Below are 26,937 nucleotides of genomic sequence, written 5' to 3' on the forward strand. Positions count from 1 at the left end.
TTTAAACACAAAGAAAATAATATTAAGGTTTATATAAACTAACAAAACAATAAACAAATAAAACATTATGAATAAAAGATAAAAATATCTCAGGGTGGTACGCATAAACAGAATTATTATTAATAACATTTTTTGGACAAAACGAATGGACAGAATTTCTCATGAAAAAGAGGATAAGTATTCATACTCAGCGAACATGTTTGTGAATAAAGTTTGAGAAAGCTTGGTGGTGGTGACGTTGATCCGCAACCATTGTGTGCTGTAGTCCATTTATAGCCTACTGTTAGCTTTTTATAACCGACGACTTTGTAAAGATTATCTTGATAGACAAAACGTTTAAGTGTCATAACCCTTTGTTGAACACAGAGCTTATTTTTTTGCAATTTTCCAAAAGTCTATGGGGAAAAATGCATAGGCTTTCGATCGAGGGAACCCGTGCGCCGCTAACTTCTGGTTTGGCCTACAAAAACACATTATCTCTGAGGTACTCTATTAGAGAAACTCTGAAATCAGTCTGAGAGGAGAAACAATTGAGACATTTTGTTAAGAAATGACCTGAAGACAGTTAGAGGAGAGAGCAGAGCCAAACACTCACAGGAACTTTTGCTTTAAGACATTTTTATCATGTATTGGGTCAGTTTATTTCTGTTGAAAATGATGTCATTGATCTACAGGAAGTTGAGGCCCACCTGAGCTCAAAGTGACAAAGGTCAGAGCTTTAATTAGGCAGCTAAAAAAGAGCTAGATGGTCAATATGCATTACCATTTATAGATGTGCGGTTATTTTAGATGACGGTGGAGTTTCACATAATTTTACTTCAGAGCAGCTTCACATCAGCACATCTGTCATTTTATTACTGAAGCAGTTTAAAGAGTTTCTCTTTTCATATTTGTGGACTGAAAGCATTGAAGAAAATGTTTCTCAAATTAGTTTTGCTCTGTTTGTGTTTCTGGCATCTGGTTGGTGAGTTTTAAACATGTTTTATGGATTCAGTTGTTTCTGTTCTGGTACCATGTGATAAATTACTGATAAATAACTGATTTTACTGTCAGATCAAGTTTGTTTTCAGATTAAAATTATTAGGAATTGATTAAATAAAATAATAGAAATATGGAGCTCAGATACTCAACCACATTAGTTTTAGTGTGACATTAAACATTAAAAGCGTCTTTTTAATTAGTTATTGTTCTATGCATAAGTCTATTTCTCTTTAATGTATCATCTTTTGTCTTTGTACTGCTGCAGAATATTATTCACGTCACATTTAAATGATTAGAAGTGTTTTAGTGAAGCTTCATCAAACCAACATCAAGTGATTTTAAAGCTTTAATCTGTGAAAAACTCTGTTCTTCAGGTGCGTTTGGTGACACAGAACTGAAGTCAGTGTGGGAGGGAGATTCAGTCACTCTAAACTCTGATCTTACTGAAATAATGGATGATGATGTGATTCAGTGGAGGTTTGGAAATGAAAACACTTTAATAGCTGTAATCAATAAATGGGTCGACAGATTCACTGTATATGATGATGTTCTTGATGGGAGATTCAGAGACAGACTGAAGCTGGACAATCAAACTGGATCTCTGACCATCACAGACTTCACAACTGAAGTTTCTGGAGTTTATAAACTACTGATTAACAGTGTTAATGAAAAGAAGTTCATTCTCCTCGTCTTTGGTGAGTTATATTTTGTTTCTTTTGTTCTGTTGTTTTTATAAGAATACATTTCAGAGTATTTACTTTCATAAAAATCTTAAAGGTCCCATGGCATGAAAATTTCACTTTATGAGGTTTTTTAACATTAATATGAATTCCCCTAGCCTGCATATGGTCCCCCAGTGGAAAAGGTGATGGGTGTAAACCAAGCCTTCAGTATTTTGCTTCACATTTGAGAAAATTAACCCTCTATAGTACGCAATATGATATCAATGAGGAAAAAAATTATTTGTGTTGTTTTTCCTGCTTAAAATTGGACACTTTAACAATATCAATAAACATTTTCATAATTTTTTAATTTATTTAATTTTTATAAGTTTGTTGCCTCGAGTCAACATTGTACCACAATGGAAAAATTTAAACATTTGACATTTTCATGTAGAAAAAATCAATATATTTATTGAAAACATCAATTTCTTTAACTAGACACTTAAACAAACAAATGTATCTAGTTTTTAATGTATTAAAAGTTTAATATTTAATAAAAAGTAACATTTTATATTCAGCTGTTGCCCTCAGGCAACATTGTACCATAGTGGAACACAAATATTACCAAACCATTATATTTTCATGTTATTATATCAAGTTATCATATCCATATTAATCCTCATCTCCATCTTCTCTCTCACCCTCACTCTCTCCCTGATGGATTGTCACCATGATTTCATCTTCCTCATCACAGTATGACCCCTCATTAACTCCTCATCCTCACCCTCATCAACTGCCAGTGCTACCTGTGTTTTATAGCTTTCTGAAGTGCTATAGAAAATGTGCAGATCATAATATATGCAGATATAGTATGTGAATTACTATTCTTATAAGTGCATTACAAAATCATGTGAAAATGCAAATATATTTAGATAATTCTAACTCTTTTCCTTACAAATATGATACATTTGTATTCAAACCTATTATGCCTGTATGGCCTTATGCGATTCCATTATGGTACAATGTTGCCTTGAGGCAACACACAGTTTTTTGTTATTTTCTCTAAAACATTTGATGATATATAATGGAAAGTTCTTAAAAATACTTCTTTACTTGCCAGTAAAGGCAACTCATATTTTTTGTGGGTGATTAAATTGTTATAAACAAATGAAAAAAGGCACTTTTCAATTGAGAAAATATGGAGTCATGTGACATGTGCACATGTGCTGAAACAGGACACAAAATGGACCCCTGTTGGTCATGTTTTGGTCTTTTTTGCACTTTTATTGATTAGTATTTGAGTTATTCTGTCCTGAGATATGCTTGATCAATCAATTGGTGCCTTATTTTATTAAAAACAACCTAAAATAGACCATGTTACCTGGAGGCAACACCGTACCATAGTAAAGCTCAGACGGCCCAATCTGGATTCTTCCCTATATGTCGTCATACGGGGAAAAGTTGCCTCCCTTTTCTCTGCTTTGCCCGCCCATGAGAAAATGAGCTACTACAGTGGAGGCGAGCGCAGTTTATTTTAATTTTTTTCCTCGAGAGACATCATGGCTTACAAACGAGCAAAGAAGCATGGCAGTTTCATTAATTCTTCACCAAGGTGGAATTTCGGGAAAGAGACTTCAGATACAGTACTAGGGACTACTTAGGCCTATATAAAAGCATCCAATGTCATGAACCAGGTTTAATTGCTCCTTATTTTCTCTTTTCTTCTTATCTTCTCTTTTAGTTGGTTTCACCTGTTTCTCATTTCTCCTCAGCATTCGCGCTGATTGCTTGCGCACCTGTCGCGCTTCTACCTTGATTGTTTCCCCTTCTTTGCTCTGCTGTTCGCCGCACTTCAGTGTCCGATTATTGTTACCCATGCTGGCGTTCTCTCCTTGTTAATTAAAGAAGCCCTGTACCAGTCACAGACGCCATGTCAGGATCTTTCCATCTGAGTCCTTGGTTCCCTCTGCCTGGTTCTCTCCATCTGCCGGACGTGGTGCTTTCTATCTCCTGCCTGAGGTTCTCCCGTTCTGAGACGGCGCTGCGGCTCATCCCCGCTGTTTGCTAAACACTGTTTTTCGTTCATACCAGCTGCGAGTGTGTGTGAGAAGCCGCACTTGGCAGCCTGCCTTGGTTGCTATTTCAAGATAAAGGGACTATTAAACTGTGATTATCGCACTCTCTTGCCTCTGGGTCCTGTTTTCTAACATCCAAAAAGCAGCATGTCATGGGACCTTTAAAGTTATTTATAAATATTAATCTGTGGTTTCTCTCTCTCTCTCTCTTTTTTTGTTTTTTTTTTTTTTTGTTTTTTGTTTGGTGATACAGTTAAATTATCAGTGAAGGAGGGAGATTCAGTCACTCTAAACTCTGATCTTACTGAAATAATTGATGATGATGAGATTCGGTAGAGGTTTGGAAACACTTTAATAGCTAAAATCAATAGATGGTTAGACAGAATCACTGTATATGATGATGTTCTTGATGGGAGATTCAGAGACAGACTGAAGCTGGACAATCAAACTGGATCTCTGACCATCACAGACACCACAACTGAACATGATGGAGATTATGTGCTACTGATAACGAGAGCAAAACCATCATTAAAAGCTTTCAGAGTTTCTGTCTCTGGTGAGTAGAGATCATTTCTCCTGTCCTTCAGATATTCTTGATATTAGTGTTTATTGTCTGAGCTGATCTCAGTTTGATGTTTTTATTCCTCAGACTCTGTCCACTGTTGTGGTCCTACTGAAGCTGTGATCCGATTGGTCCTCTCTGCTCTGGTGGGCGTGGCTTCTGTCATTCTTCTGGTTTATGACATCAGATCCAGAAGAGCTGAACAACATCAAGCACATATTCACACATCAGGTGCCTCATTGATGATATAATTATTCACGAACTGAGTTTACATATATAACTTATGAGATTTACTTATTTGTGGATTTATGTGTTCATCTTTTTCAGGAAGTATTGAAATCTAAAGCAGAACGCTGAACTTTAAAGGCTCTTGAAATGCTATTTGTCCTTCTAGAGTTTTTTTCATAATAAATACTGATGATTGTTTAAGCTTGTGCTCTCTCTTTCAGTGATATATTTTTAAAAATCCATTTCAAATATTTTTTTTAAACTCTAATACAGATTTCACTTCACTACTGCTGCTGTCCATATTTATGTTGCTTGTCTTTATCAATAAAGTTTTCTCATTCTGAGGTTCAAGAGTCTCTGCATGTTTTATTACATTTATTATGTCGGGCGCCCTCTGCAGGAATACTAAATTCATTCTAAGTAATGTGGTGCTCTAGCTGTGCTGCACTGTGATTTCCCCTACGTTCCATTCAGAAGGGCTCATCCCTATGCCCTAATCCTTTCAGAGGGTTTACCCTCTGGAGTGAGAGCTTCGAAGGGATGAAGGGTGTAGGGGTCAAAAAACCCTTCTTTTGGAACGCACATCAGCGTCATCTTAACAAGACAATCAAAGGAGTAGATTGAGCAAGCTGCACCCTTTGTTTAACGTTAGTTTATATATTTATTTATTTTAAGTTTATCGCACCATGTATATTGTATCTACGTATTTTAAACATTTGAATGGACTGATAAAGGGAGCTATACATTTATAATTAAAATCGAACTCCGAGCCTCCTGTACCCATTCTGTGATGTCAGACAACTTCCCTGTGCAAAGGATCATGGGGGCCCAAAGTGTCCATCAGTTGTACCCTTCGAAATCCTTCATTCCTGAGGGCCCTTTGAAGTGGCCAGTTTTGAGAAATTCGTTTTGGAACGACCCTTCAATATGGCGGCCATGATTGTTTTCACTCTGAAGTGCCCTTCGGAGGGCGATATATCCGGTTTGGAACGCACCGTAAGTCACAGCTGAAAGCGTTGTTACACTCAACTGTTTTCATGATACACCACAGCTCAAGTTCTCATCGCTGTTATAAAATGGCACCCTGAGCCGGCAGCTTTTTCTTCATGGTGAAACTACTAACCAAACTGTAAAGGAAGCAGCGCTTGTTTACCATTTTAAAACTCATTCATGTTGCACACTTTCTTCATTCCAGTCGGCTTATGTTGTTATGAAAGTATTTGCCTTTGGAATGGCCAGGTTAAGATGACGTAAAAAGTTTATCAAAGCTGCATGGAGTTGATCTGAACTGACCAGAAGCAACTGATCATTTTGAATTTCATTTTTCGGTATCTCATAACCACCCTAAAAGACTAATTTAATCTTTCATATTTGATTGGGGGCCTTAAACATAACATAAACAAAAATAAAAGATGTTATCGTTCAGTCAGTGTTGGTTAATGGTGTTCAGATCAGACATCTATAAGTTTGAAGTTTTGTTGAGGCTTTATTGTTCAGATAAGACATACAGATCTCACTTTACTACTATATTGCTGTCCATTTGCCATGTATTTGCTTCCCTTTATTATTAATGTTTTCTTACTCTGAGGTTCAAAAGTGAAGAATACTATGGGGAAAAACCTTCCTCTTGAGAATGCTGTTGCCCTGCAATGGCCAATGGCACTCAAGTGTGCATCTCATTTGCTATCGAGTCTTTGCGAAAAGTAGACTACTCTAGGAAGGATTCCCTTGAGTGGAATAAGGTTAAGTCAAGATAATCTTCAAGCTTTGTATCACCTGCATGGGACCCATAGAGTCCCCAGATGACCACGATATGTGTGTTGTTTGCCTGGGTCTCATGCACATAGAAACAGCCACTGAGGAGCCCAACTGGTCTCATTGTGACACTATGAGTGCGAGGACTCTCCGGAGACAGATAGCCCTCAATCGTCCTCTTTCCAGCCGTCTCTTCCCCTGCTGCTTCAATAGATGATCCATCACCGGCTCAACGGTAGAGTTCCTCACACTCCCCTGAGAGGTCCTTTTCAGTGGCCTTTGCTTAGTCAGGTTTCCGATCCCCATCATGAGCTTGTGACCTTGTCTCATTCATGGCCAGAAAGAAAAGTGTGACAATGCCATGCCAACAGTCGTGGTGGAATCTGAGGATTGGTTGGATCCATCTTGAGGACTCCCCTTCCAATCACAGTGAATGGGAATTCCTCTAGCCACACTGACAACGAGCTTCTGTGCACCATTTTTCAGCCAAGGAGTTGAACTTGAAATGGTCTCCTCCTGCTGAGTGAGTTCAGTAGACTCGATGAATGGTTTGTCCAGCTTGGTTGCTGTCAAGGGGCCCACCCCATTCTTTCTGGAGGTGCACGATGAAGTTAACAAGATGTGGCATGCCTAGTATTCGGCTAGTATAAATAACTGAAAGTGAGCAGTGCAGAGGACCAAATCACTCGCCAGACCAGCAGGATTTCTCTTGGAGTTTCCGATGGCCAGTCTGGGTCTGTGGTCATCCCACAATACAAATGCTAAATTATCCTAAAAAAAAAAAAAAAAAAAAAAAATAGGCTACTTAAAAACCTGACATTATCCTGACTGGGACCAGCTGCTGCTGAAGTGAGCAGAGATAACCAGTAGTGGCTGGTTGATGACAACTCCACAGAAGCAGAATCATTTTACTTTATGCAGTCTTAAAATGCTTCATTGTTGGTTCAATGGCTCCCTGCTTTTCACGTTTTATTCATTTATTAATTTATTTTGCGGTGCACGGCACTGTCTGTGTAAACACAACAGTCATTCAATTGTGTTTGTGGTATTTGTTGGACTTTGGATTTAGCCTTTAAATGCCTGTGCCGCGTCACCTCCTGGGTGGTTTCTACCGTGACCACGTAACACTATCTTGGTCACAAGCCACTTCCTCTATTCATATTACTCAACTCCTGTAAAAGGTCCTTTATAGATTCAGGAGGAGTCAGGTAGGCGTATAATATTTTCTTCTTAGATTATATTATCTCAGGGTCTACTTCTGATCACTACCGGACCTCCTAGGCCTACGGTTCAGATATTAACCAAGCCTACTTGGGTGTGGTGGGTTAGTCTTCCGTTCAGTGCACCACAGCTGGCTCTTCTCCCTCAGCGGACAGCTATGCCTGCTAATGCACTCCCACGGCCCACTCTGTTGCGACTGGTTGGCAACCTTGACTGACTTTGTAAAGTCCGTCGGGATCTGTTTATAAAAATCTATCTTTTTTCAGACAGTCAATTTCTGATACCCCAAATGGATTCTCATTGTACAACAATAAACAGACTGAGACAATACTATCAGAGTTTGAGGGCAGTCCTCATTCTCATTTTATTAAAGGCAAAAAAGCTAAATACATCACTCTATATCTTTTAAAATCAAGTTGTTTGGAAGAGGAAACTCCATATCTCATGACACACCTTCCTTGGAGTGTGATCTTCCCAGTATGATTCCCTTCTCTTTCTTCAATGAATATTTTCCTGTACATTTATTCATTAAAATGCATAATTTTCCTAACATCTAATAAGTTTACTTCCTTGCTTCAGTGGAGTCTCATCTCGGTATACCAACCAAGGAGTGAATATTCAAATATGACAATATGATTCGAAAGTGAATATATATATGCACTTCTGTGACCTTATAAACTCAAAGTTTAATTTAATAAAGCATATTTTGCTGTTAAATGAGGAGCACTAATGAAAAAATTCTCTCAAAAAAAAAAAAAAAAAAAAACTCTCAACACTACAAAGACACTTTTATTATGTTATGGGTCAGTTTATTTCTGTTGAAAATTATGTCATTGATCTACAGGAAGTTGAGGTCTACTGGAGCTCATATTGACGTTATCAGAAAGAAAGAGAGCAAGTGTTAGATGGTCACATGATTAACATTTAAAGATGTGCAGTTATTTTAGATGTTGGTGGAGTTTCACATCATTTTACTACAGAGCAGCTTCACATCAGCACATCTGTCATTTTATTACTGAAGCAGTTTTGAAGAGTTTCTCTTTTCTTATTTGTGGACTGAAACTGTTGAAGATGTTTTGGATTGTTTTGTTCTGTTTGTGTTTCTGGCATCTGGATGGTGAGTTTGAAACATGTTTAATGGATTCAGTTGCTTCTGTTATGGTACCATGAAATAAATGACTGGTTAAATTAGAGAGGATTAAAATTCACTGTTACAGGACAGTACTGATGGGGGGAATTCATTCAATTCTAAGGGTGGGTGAACGCAAACTGACAGAAAAATCCAAACTCAGGAGGTGACAAACTTATTTATATATAATGTTTATACAAGAAAATCCCTCAGCATGAACAGTAATCCTGGAAATAACTGCTATACAGCACACAACACACTTATAAAATCCACTGCAAACACTGAAATGAACCACAGTGGGTGAATACAGATATATCCATATATAATAAATGTAACCCAGTTAAAAACATGCAGTAATAAGTAATGCTTGTAGTATCATTTAATAAGAGTATATAAATGGTGTGATTAAAAAGGTTGGAATTCATATGATAAAAATGTTAAGAGCAGTTTCAAAATTATTATATGTTGTTTAATTTCATTTAATAAGTTAGGTTAAAACTGTTAAAATCATTTTAAAAATGATTGTATGTTTATTGGTTTATGTAAAAGATAAGGTATTTCTGAAAACTGTCTAAACCAGCATTTATGGGGTTAATAACAATCGGCAGTAGAGTGATGGTCGGATTGGCTGCACGGAGTGGGGGAGGGGACTAGAGGAGGCGGGAGTGAAGCAAAAGAGTGAGAGTGACACAGAGATTTTCTGAGTAAAAAGGTAGAATTAGTAGTGCACAACTGAGTATGTAACTTGTTTCTGATGATTGTTTGCGCGACAACCAGATGAGAAGAGTGACAAGGTGCATATTGAGAAACGGGAGGAATTTCTACGCGAAGTTCAAAGACTGTTTACTTTTGTGCTATTGCTAATGCTAACACTGAGTTACATTGAAGTACATGCTGGAGTCAGTTCATTACAAGTGAACAACATTTTCTAGTTAAAGTTTGACTCTCAGTTGAACTGTTTGAGGAGGTTATCTGCTGCTTTCGATCTAAAGACAGAGAGAGGACTCATATAGAGCTTGAAGCAACCAGGATTTCCACTCGTGAGCTTTACTGAAAACTTGGAGGAGAAAAGAGAGACCGACTTCGTGTTGTAATGCTGATCGGATGATGCGACTGCACCCGTGACTGTTGGTGAAAGGCCGGGACAGAAACATTATCGCAAGGTATCTTTCGTTTTGTTTGCTCGCTGACGAGTGAAGCGGCCATTAAGTTTTGGGCCACTACGAACCCAAACCCCGCATCAGGCCTGCTACAGTATTTTAGTTTTATAATAAATTTGGTTGCCGGCTTTAGATTGCATTGAGGTGTGTTGTGGGCCCACAAAAAGTCTTAAAGTGATTTTAAAGGTGGTATATTGTAGCCTGGTAATACCAGACTCTGCTACTTCACTTTGCTTCGTAGACAGAGTCTGGAATGGCATAATAGAGAAGTGTTTTCTCTCTCGCTAGGGGACGCTTGTCTGAAGTTTAAAATCATTGGTTACCCGTAAGCCAATCAGATACGTTTAGTTATGACGTATGTTATCCGCCTGTACAGCCGCATCGAAGCACAGACATCATGCATCGAACTCAAATCTATGATTGAACTTCCACTGTAAACCTGTTGTAAACACATGATGATGTGAGCGAAATACCGGAGTGAACATGGCTGTAAACGACTTTTGCAGATTATGCGAAGTTAATGCATCCCGAAGTTTGCATCCCGTGTCTCGTTTCCCATTTCCGCGGTCGTTTCGGTTTTCGATTTCTCTAACCTACAATGTAAAACTCAGCGCTTAGCATCTACGTCACGGCTCTCAGCCCGCCCTCTGTTCGTTGATTGGCCCGGCTGTTTCCAGACCGGTGGCAAACACAAAGCTCTGACGCTGTATCAGACTGAGTACAGAAGCGAAATGAAATTGAGCGGAAGTAGGAAGTCTGACGTAGTCAGGCTAGGTATATTGAGGTTTTCTGAATTAATCCATTTGAGGGTTAATAGAGTTTACATTGTTTCCTGTGCATTTATACATGATACAGTATTGACAGTGTTTACATTGTGTTAAAAAGAGGGTTCATAGTTTAAATTGATTTCTGTGCATTTATAGGGTACAGTATTGACCAGTGTTTACATTGTTGTGTTAAGAAGAGAGACAATTCAATTACAGTATTTTCATTTAAAAAAGAGGAACATTTTATGTTGAAGGTTTAAAAGGAACGATTATATTTTTATTTAATTTGCTTATTTCCTTTGAGATAATAATTTATTTTTTAAGTAAATAACTGAGATATTTTCTTAAACAATTGTGTTGTGTTATTTTATTACTTACCTGGGAAGAGGTTATTATTTTATTTGAGGAGAGACATACACAGACACACGGTTAAAATCTTTATTAAAACTACAACTTAAGAAAGGTGAATTCATAGTTAGGTTAGGAAAACATTTCATGTGTGTACTTTAAAAGAGAAGATCCAAGATCGCATTTAAAACTGAGTTAATAAGTGTTAAACACATTCAGTTAATACCTTAAAAGAATCCAAAGCCCTGTCCTAGTTAATATAAATACTGAGGGGAGCGCTACATAAAATGGAGGCACCGCTGGGATCGTCTTGGATTTTTCAGTAAAAAAAAAAGTAAAAAATAAAATAAAATAATAATAGTTAAAAGGTAAAGTGACCCACTTAAGTTACTAAGCTAATTTACAACCAGTATTAACATGGAAAAAACTGAACTAGTATCAGAGTTAAAACGCTGGTGCCGTGGTGAGGGTTTGGATGAGACTCATGCACTTATGACCATCGTCCCAGAAGAAGTAGAGATTCAGTGAGGTGGAAGAAACACTGGAAACTATTAAGTCGTTAGGACGGGTGCGTGTCCGTGGGAGAAACTTCAGTGCAAGACTAAACCAACGGATGGTTTTGTGTGAGAGTAAAGAGACGGTGCAAGAGGAGAGGGTTCCTTCTGAAGTTGTGCCTGTTAAGGGTGGCGAGATGTGGCCTGTTATCATTATAGGAGAGGCTCAGACGGCTGCTGAAGAGTTTAATAGTAAACTAAAAGGGTTGCTGCAGGCTGAAGGGAAAACTATGGAGGACCTCAAATCATTATTCCCCAGTACACCCCCGCCCACTACCTCCACTGAATCCATCCTTCGCGCTGTCGGAGATTTGTTGGAAAAGACAACTAAACCAGCTGATGGTGGGAGTTATGGTCGACTACGCATGTTCTCAGGAGCCCTACCAACGCCACCAGGTGAGGAACCATTTGATCATTGGCTGGAGCAAGCATGGCTTTTAGTGGAGGAGACTGAAGGCTCTGATAGAGAAAAAAGACGCAGACTTATTGGAAGTTTAAAGGGGCCCGCACTAGAGATTGTGAAAGCAGCACGCCAAATCAATCCTGATGTCAGCCCGAAAGAGTGTTTAGAAGCCCTTGAAAGTGCTTTCGGAAGTGCTGAGTCGGGTGATGATCTATACTTTGCTTTCCGATTGATGCAACAGCAAAAAGGAGAGAAACTATCAGATTTCCTTCGACGTCTAGAGAGGTCTCTAGCTAAGGTGATTCAAAGAGGGGGCCTACCTGCTGGCTGTAAGGATCGAGCCCGACTGGAGCAACTGCTGAGGGGTGCTATCGCCTCAGACTTGATGCTGATCCAGCTGCGCTTGAGAGAAAGGAAGGCTGCACCCCCAAATTTTCTACAGCTGTTGACTGAGATTCGTGCTGAGGAAGAGTACGAAACCGCTAGAAAGAAGCTTAGTGCCTCAGTACATCAAGTTCATGCTAATACAGAAGTGGATACAAGGCAAACTGAGATCCAGAACTTAAAGGCTGAATTCAAAAGAGCTAAAGTCAATGGTTGCATCAGTAGTGACCAAATCCACTGCAGTCAAAGATGATTACAGGGAGGTAAAAACCAATAGTGCACCACCTGGCTCTGAGAACCGGCAAGATGCTGAGCTGGCTGCCTTGAAAAAACAAGTGAAACGACTAAAACAGAAAACTAGCAACAAGATGCCTGAGCATGATGCTGCAGTCACTGTTTCAACCATGGAGGCTTCTAAACAGGTTCCAAACTCCCTGAAGGGAGCCCCTAAAAGGTCAGAAGAGAATTTCTGCTATAGGTGTGGTGAGAGCGGACATTTTGCCACAAAATGCCGAAACCCTGAGAATCAAGCCAAAGTTATCAGAAAGCTAATTCATGCTTTGAAGGTGACAAAAGACAGACAGCAGTCTGGGGATACCACCACCTATGTAGCTAACTGTGAGGTCAAGAAAAGTGTTGTTACCTCCTCAGATCCTGGCTGGCCTCCCTGAAGGTTTGATTGGTCCACCCAGCATAGTACCTGTGAAAGTAAATGGATATAGCTGTGATGCCTTGCTGGATAGTGGCTCACAGGTGACCATTATCTTTGAGTCTTGGTATCAAACTTACCTGTCTGATGTCCCAATACGCCCCTGTGTCTGGTTTAGCCCTGTGGGGATTAAGCGATTCTGAGATCAGTTATCCATACCGTGGGTATGTAGTGGTCGACATTGAATATCCAGCCAAGGTTGCAGGTGCTGACCAGATGGTGACAGTTCTCGCTCTTATCTGCCCCCAGCCCCGAACTGCAGACCAGACTCCTATCATTGTGGGGACCAATGCCAGTCACATCCGACGTCTCGTACAGCAGTGTAAGAACCATGGCGTTGACATCACGCAGACACTGGGGATACAAGCATGTTACAGAGACAACAATCTAACAGCGCCTAGCACAGCTACAGCCCTGGAAGAGGAGGGTGATATTGGCTGTGTGTTATGGCAAGGCCCTGGCCCACTGACTCTGCCCCCTGGTGGTGACTGTACTGCAGTCTGTAGAGTTGAGTACCAAGCTCCCGGTTGACAAAGAAATCTTGATGGTTGATGTCGTCTCCTGTTGCTCCACTCCCAGCTGGTGTGCTATTTCAGCCCATGGTGGTGCCCAGCGAAGAGGTGAACGTCAATCATTTCAGAATCTTGATCCAAAATGAGTCCTTGACAGAGACAGCCATACCAGTTGGAACAGTTATCGGGCATATGTATCTGACAGATGCAGTCACTTCTCTTTCTCCTTCCAAGACAGCTGACACAGAGTTCGATGCGAACTTGATCAACTTCGGAGACTCGCCTGTCTCAGAGGAGTGGAAAGAGAGACTCCGTCAAAAGCTATCCACAAGGTCCCAGGTGTTCTCGTTACGGGAATGGGATGTTGGATTGGCAAAGGGAGTAGAGCACACAATCCGGATGTCAGATCCACGGCCGTTCAGGGAGCGCTCTCGTCGCCTGGCTCCAGCTGACCTGGAAGATGTGAGAAAACACCTCCAAGAACTGTTGCAGGCAGGGATCATTAAGGAGTCTCGTAGTCCCTATGCATCCCCCATTGTAATCGTTCGCAAAAAGAATGGAGCTGTGAGAATGTGCATCGACTACCGATTGTTAAACAGCCGAACAATCCCAGATCAGTACACAACACCTTGTATTGATGATGTGCTGGATTCAATGACCGGAAGCAAGTGGTTCTCCGTTCTTGATCTGCGGAGCGGTTATTACCAAATCGCCATGGCCGAGGAAGACAAGGAAAAGACTGCATTCATCTGCCCACTGGGTTTTTTCCAGTTTGAGAGGATGCCGCAGGGAATAACTGGAGCCCCAGCCACGTTCCAGAGATTGATGGAGAAGGCTGTGGGTGACATGAATCTGCTCGAAGTCCTTGTCTACCTCGATGACTTGATTGTATTTGGCCGAACTTTAGAAGAGCACGAAGAGAGACTTCTTAAAGTCCTTGATCGCCTGGCAGAGGTTGGATTGAAGATCTCATTCGACAAATGTCAATTCTGCCTCCCAAAGGTTAAATACCTTGGACATATTGTGTCGGCCAATGGAGTATCGCCTGACCCAGACAAGATCGAGGCAGTTACAAGTTGGCCACAGCCTACACATCTGAAGGCTCTTCAATCTTTTTTGGGATTTTGTGGCTACTACCGCCGTTTCATCGCCAATTATGCAGCAATAGTCAGGCCATTGTCTGAACTCACTAAAGGCTATGCTCCGACCCAGCGGGGCAAGAAGACTGAGAAAGACCACACAAAGACTTACCTCAAAGAGTCCGAGCCCTTTGGTGAGAGATGGGACCAGTCCTGCACAGAGGCTTTCCACAAGATTATCCACTGCCTTACTCATGCACCTGTGTTGGCCTTTGCGGATCCCAACAAGCCGTATGTCCTGCATGTAGACTCCAGCTTGAGAGGGCTGGGTGCTGTTCCTATATCAGGAACACAGTGAGGGTCTGAGACCAGTCGCCTTTGCTAGCAGGAAACTAAAGACATCTGAGTGGAACTACCCCATTCACCAGCTGGAGTTTCTGGCCCTTAAATGGGCAGTTGTGGATAAATTCCACGATTATTTGTATGGGGTCAGATTTACGGTCCGGACGGACAATAACCCGCTTACATACGTGTTATCGACTGCCAAGCTCAGTGCTGTGGGGCACAGATGGCTCTCTGCCTTATCCACCTATGATTTTGATGTCCAGTACCGACCAGGCAGACACAACATAGATGCCGACCTGCTCTCTAGGAATATGCCTGAAGAGGATTCGGAGGAATGGGAGACCATACCACAGCCTGGTGTGAGATCCATCTGCAAACGAATCTGCATTCCGAGTTTAGTGGGGGGTCCACAGAGGTATATAGATCAGTTGGGAGCTTCGCCTGATTGTGTGCCTGATATTTATGCTTTCCCAACTCACCTGGAGTTGAAATCATTGGGGCAGATGTCAAAACAGGAACTGATTGCAGCTCAGGAGGATGATGCCGCCATCAAATCTGCCATACAAGCTGTTAAATATGGCAAATGGCCGGAAGAGAATGGATCTTGTTCAGAGCACTCTCGTCTAAAAAAAGAGATGGGGAAACTGATGATGAAAGATGGGCTACTCCATCGCTTAAGCAAGCGGCCCTCCGGTGAAGAACTCACTCAACTTGTCTTGCCCAGCGTGTTCAAAGAAGTGGTGTTGAAGGCCACCCATGATGAGCTCGGACACCCTTGGTATTGAAAGAACTACAGACTTGTTGAGGAGTAGGTTCTTTTGGCCGAAACTGGCAGGTGATGTTGAGCAGTATGTAAAGAACTGTGGAGAATGCGTCACTCGGAAAACCCCCTGTCATAGGGCAGCGCCTTTACATCACATTTCAAGCAAATGGACCGATGGATCTGGTATGCATCGATTTTCTGTCCATGGCAGCCAGATTCCACAGGTATCAGCAATGTGTTAGTGGTCACGGATCATTTTCACCCGTTATGCGCAGGCTTTCCCATCCCGTAATCAGAAAGCGCAGACGGTGGCAAAGATCCTGGTGGAAAAGTATTTCCTGCATTATGGTTTGCCAGCCAGAATCCACTCAGATCAGGGGAGAGACTTTGAGAGTCAGTTAATAAAAGAGCTCTTGAAGATGATGGGAATCCGGAAATCCCGGACCACTCCCTACCATCCACAGGGAGATCCGCAGCCGGAGAGATTTAACAGAACTCTTCTTTCAATGCTGGGAACCCTGGGCAGTGAAAGGAAACGGCAGTGGAGCAAACACATTGGCTACTTGGTTCACGCTTACAACAGTACCAAATGTGATGCTACGGGGTACTCACCGTATTTCTTAATGTTTGGGCGAGAAGCAAGGCTTCCAATAGACTTGTGCTTTGGAACTTCTACTGATGGCAAAGCTGATGGTGGCCATTCGCGCTATGTAGCCAAGTTAAAAGAAGACTTGCAAAGAGCTTACAAGCTTGCCTCTGAAGCAGCCTATAAGACACATCAGAGGAACAAGAGGTCATATGATAAAAGAGTGGGATTCCAGACATTGGATATCGGCGACAGAGTGTTGCTTAGGAACTTAGGATTGAAAGGGAAGCATAAGTTGGAGAGTCGTTGGAGTCCTATACCTTACGTGGTCCTGGGAAAGATGCCCAACCTTCCAGTGTACAAAGTGAAACCAGAGGATAGAAGAGGAGGTGTTAAAACTCTCCATCGTGATCATCTTCTGCCGATTGGTCAGTTAGCCAACAGTGGAAACTGAGGACAACTCATGTGTCAAGACAAGACCAAAAACAAAAGCTGAGACACAAAAGAGATCAAAGGAAGTCTTACCTGAAGTACTTACAGATTCCTCTTCAGATGTGGAGTGGAGTTATGGGCATGGAAAACCCTTCAGTACTTACCTGGAGGAGATCCTGACAAAGGAACAGACAAAGGAAAGAGTTACTCTGGACAGTCAGATCTCATTCAAGATGATAGTGATTCTTCCCAACAGTCAGATGGAAATCATGCTGAGGATAGTTTGTCAGAGGAAAACAGTTCGGAGGAGGAACGCCACAGTATGAGAGAAGAGGATGGAGATCAAGATTCTGTTCCTGAAGAAGAAAGTGACCCAGAGTCTGATAACCCTTGCCATGATGAGCATCCAGAGATAATCACTAAGACAGATGTGATTAGCAAATCTGAAAATCGTCCAAAAAGGGTAGTGAAACCAGTTATCAGGTTAACTTATGATGAGCCTGGTAAGGCAAAAGATCAGCCTCTCACTATTGTGCATAGAGGTGTTATCATTAAGATTGGCAAGAGTTAATTTAAAGTAGTCATGCACCTTTTCCTCTAGTACACTTTAAAAAATAGAGTTCATTATGTTTGATGAGGACATCAAAAACATTTAGAAGGGGGAGGGTGTAACCCAGTTAAAAACATGAAGTAATAAGTAATGCTTGTAGTATCATTTAATAAGAGTATATAAATGGTGTGATTAAAAAGGTTGGAATTCATATGATAAAAATGTTAAGAGCAGTTTCAAAATTATTATATGTTGTTTAATTTCATTTAATAAGTTAGGTTAAAACTGTTAAAATCATTTTAAAAATGATTGTATGTTTATTGGTTTATGTAAAAGATAAGGTATTTCTGAAAACTGTCTAAACCAGCATTTATGGGGTTAATAACAATCGGCAGTAGAGTGATGGTTGGATTGGCTGCACGGAGTGGGGGAGGGGACTAGAGGAGGCAGGAGTGAAGCAAAAGAGTGAGAGTGACACAGAGATTTTCTGAGTAAAAAGGTAGAATTAGTAGTGCACAACTGAGTATGTAACTTGTTTCTGATGATTGTTTGCGCGACAACCAGATGAGAAGAGTGACAAGGTGCATATTGAGAAACGGGAGGAATTTCTACGCGAAGTTCAAAGACTGTTTACTTTTGTGCTATTGCTAATGCTAACGCTGAGTTACATTGAAGTACATGCTGGAGTCAGTTCATTACAAGTGAACGACATTTTCTAGTTAAAGTTTGACTCTCAGTTGAACTGTTTGAGGAGGTTATCTGCTGCTTTCGATCTGAAGACAGAGAGAGGACTCATATAGAGCTTGAAGCAACCAGGATTCCACTCGTGAGCTTTACTGAAAACTTGGAGGAGAAAAGAGAGACCGACTTCGTGTTGTAATGCTGATCGGATGATGCGACTGCACCCGTGACTGTTGGTGAAAGGCCGGGACAGAAACATTATCGCAAGGTATCTTTCGTTTTGTTTGCTCGCTGACGAGTGAAGCGGCCATTAAGTTTTGGGCCACTACGAACCCAAGCCCCGCATCAGGCCTGCTACAGTATTTTAGTTTTATAATAAATTTGGTTGCCGGCTTTAGATTGCATTGAGGTGTGTTGTGGGCCCACAAAAAGTCTTAAAGTGATTTTAAAGGTGGTATATTGAGGTTTTCTGAATTAATCCATTTGAGGGTTAATAGAGTTTACATTGTTTCCTGTGCATTTATACATGATACAGTATTGACAGTGTTTACATTGTGTTAAAAAGAGGGTTCATAGTTTAAATTGATTTCTGTGCATTTATAGGGTACAGTATTGACAGTGTTTACATTGTTGTGTTAAGAAGAGAGACAATTCAATTACAGTATTTTCATTTAAAAAAGAGGAACATTTTATGTTGAAGGTTTAAAAGGAACGATTATATTTTTATTTAATTTGCTTATTTCCTTTGAGATAATAATTTATTTTTTAGGTAAATAACTGAGATATTTTCTAAAACATTGTGTTGTGTTATTTTATTACTTACCTGGGAAGAGGTTATTATTTTATTTGAGGAGAGACATACACAGACACACGGTTAAAATCTTTATTAAAACTACAACTTAAGAAAGGTGAATTCATAGTTAGGTTAGGAAAACATTTCATGTGTGTACTTTAAAAGAGAGATCCAAGATCGCATTTAAAACTGAGTTAATAAGTGTTAAACACATTCAGTTAATACCTTGAAAGAATCCAAAGCCCTGTCCTAGTTAATATAAATACTGAGGGGAGCGCTACATAAAAAAAAGTAAAACTTATAGCTGATTGTCCAAAGCTCTTCAATTCTTTGAATGCAATCAACTGCGCAATTTACAAACTTTCCTGTTTGAAGTATCTTGAAGTAAAATACCAGTCAGAAGTCTAGTAGCTGTATTTTGGATTGGCTAATACCTGCATACACTGAGTTGCAGTATAGTCTAGTTGAGATGACTCAGCGCACATTAAAAAAAATCGGTAACACTTTACTTGAAGGGGTGTGCATAAGACTGACATGACACCTTCATAATCTTGACATGACACGTGTCATGAATATGAAGGTTTTATGCATGTTTATGACAACTGTCATTAAGTGTCATTCGCTCAATTATGTCATTTTTAATGCAAAGATGACATTGTTTGAGATGTCTTTGTTACGACAACTTGACATTAGCAAAACATCATAACCTGTCATAAACATGACATAGCAGATTGATTATCAAACTTAAAAAACTACTTAACTTTATGGGTTAACATTACATTACATTATTTTGGCAACACTTCAGTATAGGGAACACATATATAAATGATTAACTATGACTTTTCCCTCAATAAACTCTTAATTTACTGCTTATTATAGTTGATTGTTAAGTTTAGGTATTGGGTAGGATTAAGAATCTAGAATAAGGTCATGCAGAATAATGCATTAATATGTGCTTTATAAGTACTAATAAATAGCCAATATTTTAGCCATATGAATGCTAATAGTAATAAGCAACTAGTTTAAAGACTCTAAAATAAAGTGTTACCATTATTTTATAACAGTGTCATCTTCTTTACGAAATTTGAAATTGTCTATTATCTGACCTTATGTTGGAGGAAACTTTAAAAAAAACAAAACAAAAAAAACACATGAAATGAAAAATAGTCATGACGTTGTTATAAAATTATTTGTCAGAGTATTGTCACTTAATGACATTTTAATGACAAGTTCAATTTGTACCACTGTACTTGAGCTCAAGATACATATTTATGACACTGTTATAATGGCCTCATGTCAAAACCAACCACATGACAGTTTAATGTAATGTTAACCCATAAAGCTAAATGATGTCAAGTTGTCATGACAAAGACACTGACAGGTTATGATGTGTTGGTTTATGTCAAGTTGTCATAACTCGGACATCTCAAACAATGTCATCTTTGCATTAAAAATGACATAATTGAGCGAATGACACTTAATGACAGTTGTCATAAACATTCATAAAACCTCCTTCATATTCATGACATGTGTCATGTCATGATTATGAAGGTGTCATGTCAGTCTTATGCACACCCCTTCAAGTAAAGTGTTACCAAAAAATCTTCACCTTATAAGGAGTCTTTGCTGCAAAAAAAAAAAAAACTTGATTTCACTACTGCATTTACTTGCTTATCCAAAGTCAAAGCAGAATCAAATACAACACCCAGATTTTAAACAGAGGGCTGGACACATGAGGCCAGGTAACCCAGCACATGATGTATGTGGCCAGAAACAGCTAGAGGTCCAGACATAATTGCCTCAATCTTATTCTCATTGAGAGTAGAAATCACAATCGTTACGTTCTGAGGGAATTTGTGGAAAGGGCACTTTCACTTTTGAGATTAAAAAGGACTCCCACTGCCTAATGGTTGGATGGCGAGATACTCTTCACACTGTCTAAATGTCTAGATGTCAATATTTTGTTAACTCAAGTTTTATGGGGGTTTTGAACTGAATGGAGAGAGAGCGAATTTCTGGAACTGGAGTTGAATGTCTGGCAGGCGTAGAAGTAGCATCGGTAACACTTTACAATACTGGTGCACTAATATGCATTAATTCATGCTTAACTAATGCACAAAGATAATCATGTTTTCATGTATGACTCAAGAAGAACTAAACCATTAATTAATGATTACTAATAAGGAACTAATAAGGAGTCTGTATGATTAATAGATTAAGTAATATATGAATAGTTATTAATTAAAGGTGTCATAATGTATTATTTACCTAATAACATATTTTATTAACTAAAAGTGTAAACTAATGTGTTAATTACCACAATGGGTTGAAGCCATGTACTTCAACTTCCAGTTGTCTGCTTTAATTAATCATTAACTAATCATTTGAAAATGTATCATTATGTTCTGACTTTACTTGTTGAGGCACATGACTATTAACTAATTGTTAAGTAATATGTCATTAATGGGTTTTGACAGTTGCACATGCAGTGAGTGTAATGTCAGAGAATGTGTTTGAAGGATGGGTAATTGATTGATGTTGCACTGTGTCTAAACTGGATGCGACCATTACTGAGTAATGCCGCAACAGCTGTTTACATTGGACATGACAGACCAATGCAAGTCCATTTGTCCTTCATAACAGAAGTTATGTTTTGTTGTGTTGCATCATGCCAGTGTAGCATCACTATCACTGATTATAATGGGTTACTATTACTATATTACTATATTACTATAATAATATTACTTAGTTAATAGTCTACTTATGGGACGAATGCGGTGCCAGTTTTTTTTTCTCCATACGTAGAATAGGGAAGGTGTAGGACATATGGTGTAAGTGTTTTGAAGAATACAGAAACCGGAAGTATGTTCAAGGCGATATTTTGTGTTTATAAAGCATATACAGTTGTATTTGTTTCGAAAATGACCGATCGTTTTGCTAGATAAGACCCTTATTCCTCGTCTGGTATCGTTTAAAGCCCTTTGAAGCTGCACTGAAACTGTAACCATTTGGAGCCCATTGAAGTCCACTATAAGGAGAAAAATCCTGGAATGTTTTCCTCAAAAACCTTAATTTCTTTTCAACTGACGAAAGAAAGACATGAACATCTTGGATGGCATGGGGGTGAGTAAATTATCAGGAAAATTTTATTTAAAAGTGGACTAATCCTTTAACACTTGCACTTAACTTACACTATTAGTTAATAAGATATGTTAAGGAATTAATACATCATGAAACATTTAATGAATAGCAATTTATATATTACTTAATCTATTAATCATATAGACTCTATTTGTTGGTGATGAGTAATCATTAATTAATGGTTTAGTTCTTCATGAGTCACACATTAAAACATGATTATCTGTGCATTAGTTAAGCATGAATTAATGCATATTAGTGCACCAGTATTGTAAAGTGTTACTGTAGCTTCTCTCCACTAAAGACAATCCATAACTGCCCAGCCCAAATCTCAAATGCTCTCCTCTAAGATCTGTTTTATTCTCTGACATTCATTCTTATCCTCTGTAATTACCAGTGTTGGGCTGTTACATATCCCGTGTCTCCCGGACTCCAGTTCCCACAATCCTCCTGTTCTCCACACCTGCACTCACTTCCCTCGTCTTCTCCCCATCATCACCGATCATCATCACCTGGACTCCCTCGTTAGCACTCCCTTTATATATGGACTCACTCCCTTCACTCCTTTTCTGTTATTGTGTATGTTAACTAGTGTTTGGATGTTGTCTCCTCGTTTTACCAATAAAACCCATTTTGCTTGTGGAAGCCCGTTGAAGCCTCATCTCTACAACACCAGACTGTTACAGAATAACAGACCAATACCGCTGGACTTCCATTAGAGCAAGATGGGTCTTTTCCTCCATGCAGTAGCTCCTGCTCCTTCACCACCTCTCACAGCTACATCTGCGGCTGAACGGCTCGTTGGACTCTTCCAGGTTGGACGTTCACTGGAGAGGTATGTGGAGGAGTTCGTAGAGCTCGCTTATTTGACAGATTGGTCGGATGCTCATTTGATTGCCCTGTTTTTGGATGGACTGGACTGAATCTGCTTTTGTGAACCTGACGATTATGTTTCCTTAACTGATACTATAAATTTAATTTTGTATTTAAACGGCTCCAAATTCGTTGTCCAAGAGGTTCCGGATTTTAAGTGTTCCTCTCGTCCAGTCCTTCCGGAAACACGGGCAGCCTGGCCAGTCTGTCAAGCTCCGTCTTCCTCCTCATACCCCTCCAGTGAATTTCCTTCCTGTGTCACCCTGGGCTCACACACCTCCACTGGGTCTAGAAGGCGGAGGAGGAGGAAGAGAAGGACCGATGAGCTCTCTTCAGTCCCCGCCAAGTTCTCTCCAGCCTCATCCGAGCCCTCTCCAATCTCGGCCGAACCTGCTCCCGTTCCTGTAGGGATTTTAATTGTCTATGAGGGGATGGACTGGACCCCTCTCCAAGTTTCTCCAGTGCCTGCCGCCGAGCCAGCCGCTCCAGCCGCCGCCGAGCCTGCATCTCCAGTCTCCGCCGCCGAGCCTGCATCTCCAGTCTCCGTTGCCGAATCTGCAGCCTTAGCCTGCCAAGAGCCCACTCCAGCCCACAGACCCACTCCTTTCCTCAGACTCATTAAGTCCCTCCTGAACCTCCCCAAGTATTTTTTTTTGGGGGGGGGCAAGTACCCATGGGTGGGGTACATGTGGGTCTCACATGTGGGTGGGGCTCAAGGACCACCGTGGCCACCCACAACCTCTAACCCTCCACGGCAGCCCACGGCACCTGACCCTCCATGGAAGCCCACGGCCTCGGATCCGCTATGGCAACCCATGGCCCCTGACCCGCCATGGCAGCCCACGGCCCCTGACCCGCCATGGCAGCCCATGGCCCCTGACCCGCCTTGGCAGCCCACGGCCCCTGACCCGCCTTGGCAGCCCACGGCCCCTGACCCGCCTTGGCAGCCCACGGCCCCTGACCCGCCATGGCAGCCCACGGCCCCTGACCCGCCATGGCAGCCCACGGCCCCTGACCCGCCATGGCAGCCCACGGCCCCTGACCCGCCATGGCAGCCCACGGCCCCTGACCCGCCATGGCAGCCCACGGCCCCTGACCCGCCTTGGCAGCCCATGGCCCCTGACCCGCCATGGCCGCCATCGTCTCCGAACCCACCATGGCCGCCCACCCCCCCTCCCTGGTGTTACATCTACGGCGTGAGGACGCGCCTACCGGGAGGGGGAGGTACTGTTACATATCCCGTGTCTCCCGGACTCCAGTTCCCACAATCCTCCTGTTCTCCACACCTGCACTCACTTCCCTCGTCTTCTCCCCATCATCACCGATCATCATCACCTGGACTCCCTCGTTAGCACTCCCTTTATATATGGACTTACTCCCTTCACTCCTTGTCTGTTATTGTGTATGTTAACTAGTGTTTGGATGTTGTCTCCTCATTTTACTAATAATAAAACCCGTTTTGCTTGTGGAAGCCCGTTGAAGCCTCATCTCTACAACACCAGACTGTTACATGGGCATGTTACTTTAAAAAAAGTAATTAGTTATAGTTACTAGTTACTTCTCACAAATAGTAACTGAGTTACATCATTATAAAAGTAACTAATTACCAGGAAAAGTAACTATTGCATTACTTTAATAAAAAAAAAATCAAATGTCAATTAACTTGGATACCCCCAATATTAAATATGTCTAAAAATAAATTATTATTTGTTTAATGTTATGTTTTAAATGAATCTATTTGATTATGAAAAGTGAACAGCATGAGTAAGATAGATGCGCAATATATCGGGAGACATGGAGTGTGTCACACATGATTTTGACCACTTCATTAAGTTTTGTTTCGTAGAAAGCCTTTCTTTAAAGTGAATTTCATTTTGTAAAAATTGTATCTTAATTTTAATCAATGTTTCATCAACCAATTGCCTGGATTTAATAAATAAGAACAAAATACAGCAGTAAATATAATCATGACAATATAATCATGGCGCCGGCGCGATCACTTGCATGTGAACTGGAGCATGCTTTATAGGCTAAATGAACCGAAACTCAGCAGCTGCTTGCCTCACAGACATGAGAAATATATCTATAGAAAGCTTGAAATGTTTACTTTTAAATAATTGCAAACAAAAAGAAATAGGCTACTCTCTGATTATGTAATCTGAATGAAATGTGCATTTTCTCTCTAAGCGCGTTCATAGAGATGATGAGAGTCAGCAATGTCAACTTCATCTTTGCAGCCGACACTGATTCAGAAAACATTACTTTATTAATAAACAATTAAAATACCTCTTTGCTGTTTCTGTCACATTCATAATCATTACTTTTGCTGGTTCTTTATGGCAAGCTTTATGCATGTGCTTGAGTGATATATAGCCTATAGCCTATATTATGTAAACGCTCATTATTATGGTTCATTCTGTCCAGTATTTAAGAAATCAAATTGATATAAATGTGATTAGTCAACTAATTGCTTAAATGAACAACTACAAGTCCAACACACACACCAGAGAAAAAAACTTTGCAGGTCCTATGACTGAGGAAGGGCCATACTCACATGAAAACTGCTTCAGTGAGCTCAATTATAGTAATGTCGCATTTTTTGTCAGTAACGGTAACAGCGTTGTAATGGTTGGGGTTGGGAAGTAATTCGTTTGATTACTCATTACTGAAAAAAGTAACGCCGTTTATTTATAATGCCGTCATTGCTATCACTGGTATTTACTGCTTCCTCTCTTTGTTTTAAAAACCTTTCACAAGCCTTTATTTGAACTTCTAAAGAACTAATGTGGTTTTGATCAGATTATCCACCACCTGGGTTTCAAACTTATTAAAATGGCACTCAGATTTCATTCTACTTCACGTTCTAGTTTACAAGGCAAGGCAATTTTATTTGTATAGAACATTTCATACACAATGGCAATTTAAAGTGCTTTACATGAAGAGGAAGAATAAAAATAGAACATAAGAAATAGAAATAACAGTAAAAACAGATAATTTTGTTATCTGGATGGAAGAGCTAGGAAGTTTCAGGGAGTTTTTTGTTGTTGTTGTTGTTGTTGTTGTTGTCCGTCAGAGTGGATCTAAATGGATCTATCCATCAGAGCGGATCTAACTGGATCTTCCTCACACGTCAGGACCGCTGTCTAGCTCTACCTGTTAAGGCACCTTGAACTGATAAACAAAGTTTCAATCTCCTCTTTTGCCAAGACACCTCAAACTACGCCACACAGCCCTAATCCCCCTTCCGGAGATATCTTATCTATGCAACGCAGTTCAAATTTCCCCTTTGGAAATTTCCCCTTTGGAAAGTGTCCTGACTGTAATCCAGAGATATCTTAACCATGCACCACAGCTCAAATTTCCCCATGGTTTGTCCAAATTTACCAGATTTTAACCTAATCACAAATGCTTTCTTCCTAATTCTCCCAGCTCTTTCAACCAGACAGCAATATTTAAGATGCATTAAAAGTTAGAAATAACAAGATGATACATAAAAGATATAAAATACATTAAAAATGAAATAAAAACAGGAAAGGAATTGAAATAAAAAAATAAAATAAAAAGATAATATGTATAAAATAAAATGCAAACAGTTTGGACATAGCACAGTGCTCAATCAGCAAATGCATAGGTAAAAAGATGTGTTTTGAGTCTGGATTTGAATGTGGCTACTGTTGGAGCACATCTGATCTCTTCTGGAAGCTGGTTCCAGCTGCGGCTGGCGTAACAGCTAAAAGCAGACTCTTCTTGCTTTGAGTGAACCCTTGGTATTTCTAAATGACTTGATCCTGATGATCTGAGTGATCTGTTTACAGGGTTTACAGGGAGTGCAGAATTATTAGGCAAGTTGATTTTCTGATCATATTTTTTTCCCAAGCACATTTTACCAATTCCAATCCACATCAATCTTAATAACTACTATTAATATTGTTTTTAATCATTTATAAGTGATATATAATTGTTCATGAAGGCTGGAAATGAAAAATGCCTTATATTCAGGTGTGCAGAATTATTAGGCAAGTTTTCTTTTACAGGCAAAATGAGCCAAAAAAGAGATTTAACTCAGACTGAAAAGTCAAAAATTATTAAATACTCATGAGAAGGACGCAATACTAATGCAATACTAGAAATTGCAAAGTTAAAGCATGACCAAGGGACAGCAAAATGCTCATTGGGTCAGCGGGGTCAGACAAAAACAGGTGGAAAAGAAAAGACACATGTTAACTGCAAAATAATTAAGAATTAAG

The 26,937-nt window shown here is 40.2% G+C and overlaps 1 protein-coding gene and 1 long non-coding RNA gene across 3 annotated transcripts in view; both read left to right on the top strand.

Annotated features, from left to right (window-relative positions):
• Window positions 1-780: 780 nt before the first annotated feature.
• LOC125256213 lies at window positions 781-5,065 on the top strand. Its single transcript, XR_007182076.1, has 5 exons — window positions 781-964; window positions 1,356-1,676; window positions 3,972-4,274; window positions 4,368-4,511; window positions 4,608-5,065. It is a non-coding gene; the product is annotated as an uncharacterized LOC125256213 (long non-coding RNA).
• Window positions 5,066-8,337: 3,272 nt separating this feature from the next.
• The window catches only part of LOC125256211, a 37,795-nt gene continuing 19,195 nt past the window's right edge, over window positions 8,338-26,937 (top strand). For both annotated transcript variants that reach the window (XM_048171978.1, XM_048171979.1), the window contains exon 1: window positions 8,338-8,601. In XM_048171978.1, coding sequence (XP_048027935.1) covers window positions 8,415-8,601 — 187 coding nt within the window. In that variant the 5' untranslated portion in view covers window positions 8,338-8,414. The remainder of the gene's footprint in view (window positions 8,602-26,937) is intronic.

Source organism: Megalobrama amblycephala, linkage group LG21 (assembly GCF_018812025.1).
Source record: "Megalobrama amblycephala isolate DHTTF-2021 linkage group LG21, ASM1881202v1, whole genome shotgun sequence".
NCBI classification, from domain to species: Eukaryota; Metazoa; Chordata; class Actinopteri; order Cypriniformes; family Xenocyprididae; genus Megalobrama; species Megalobrama amblycephala.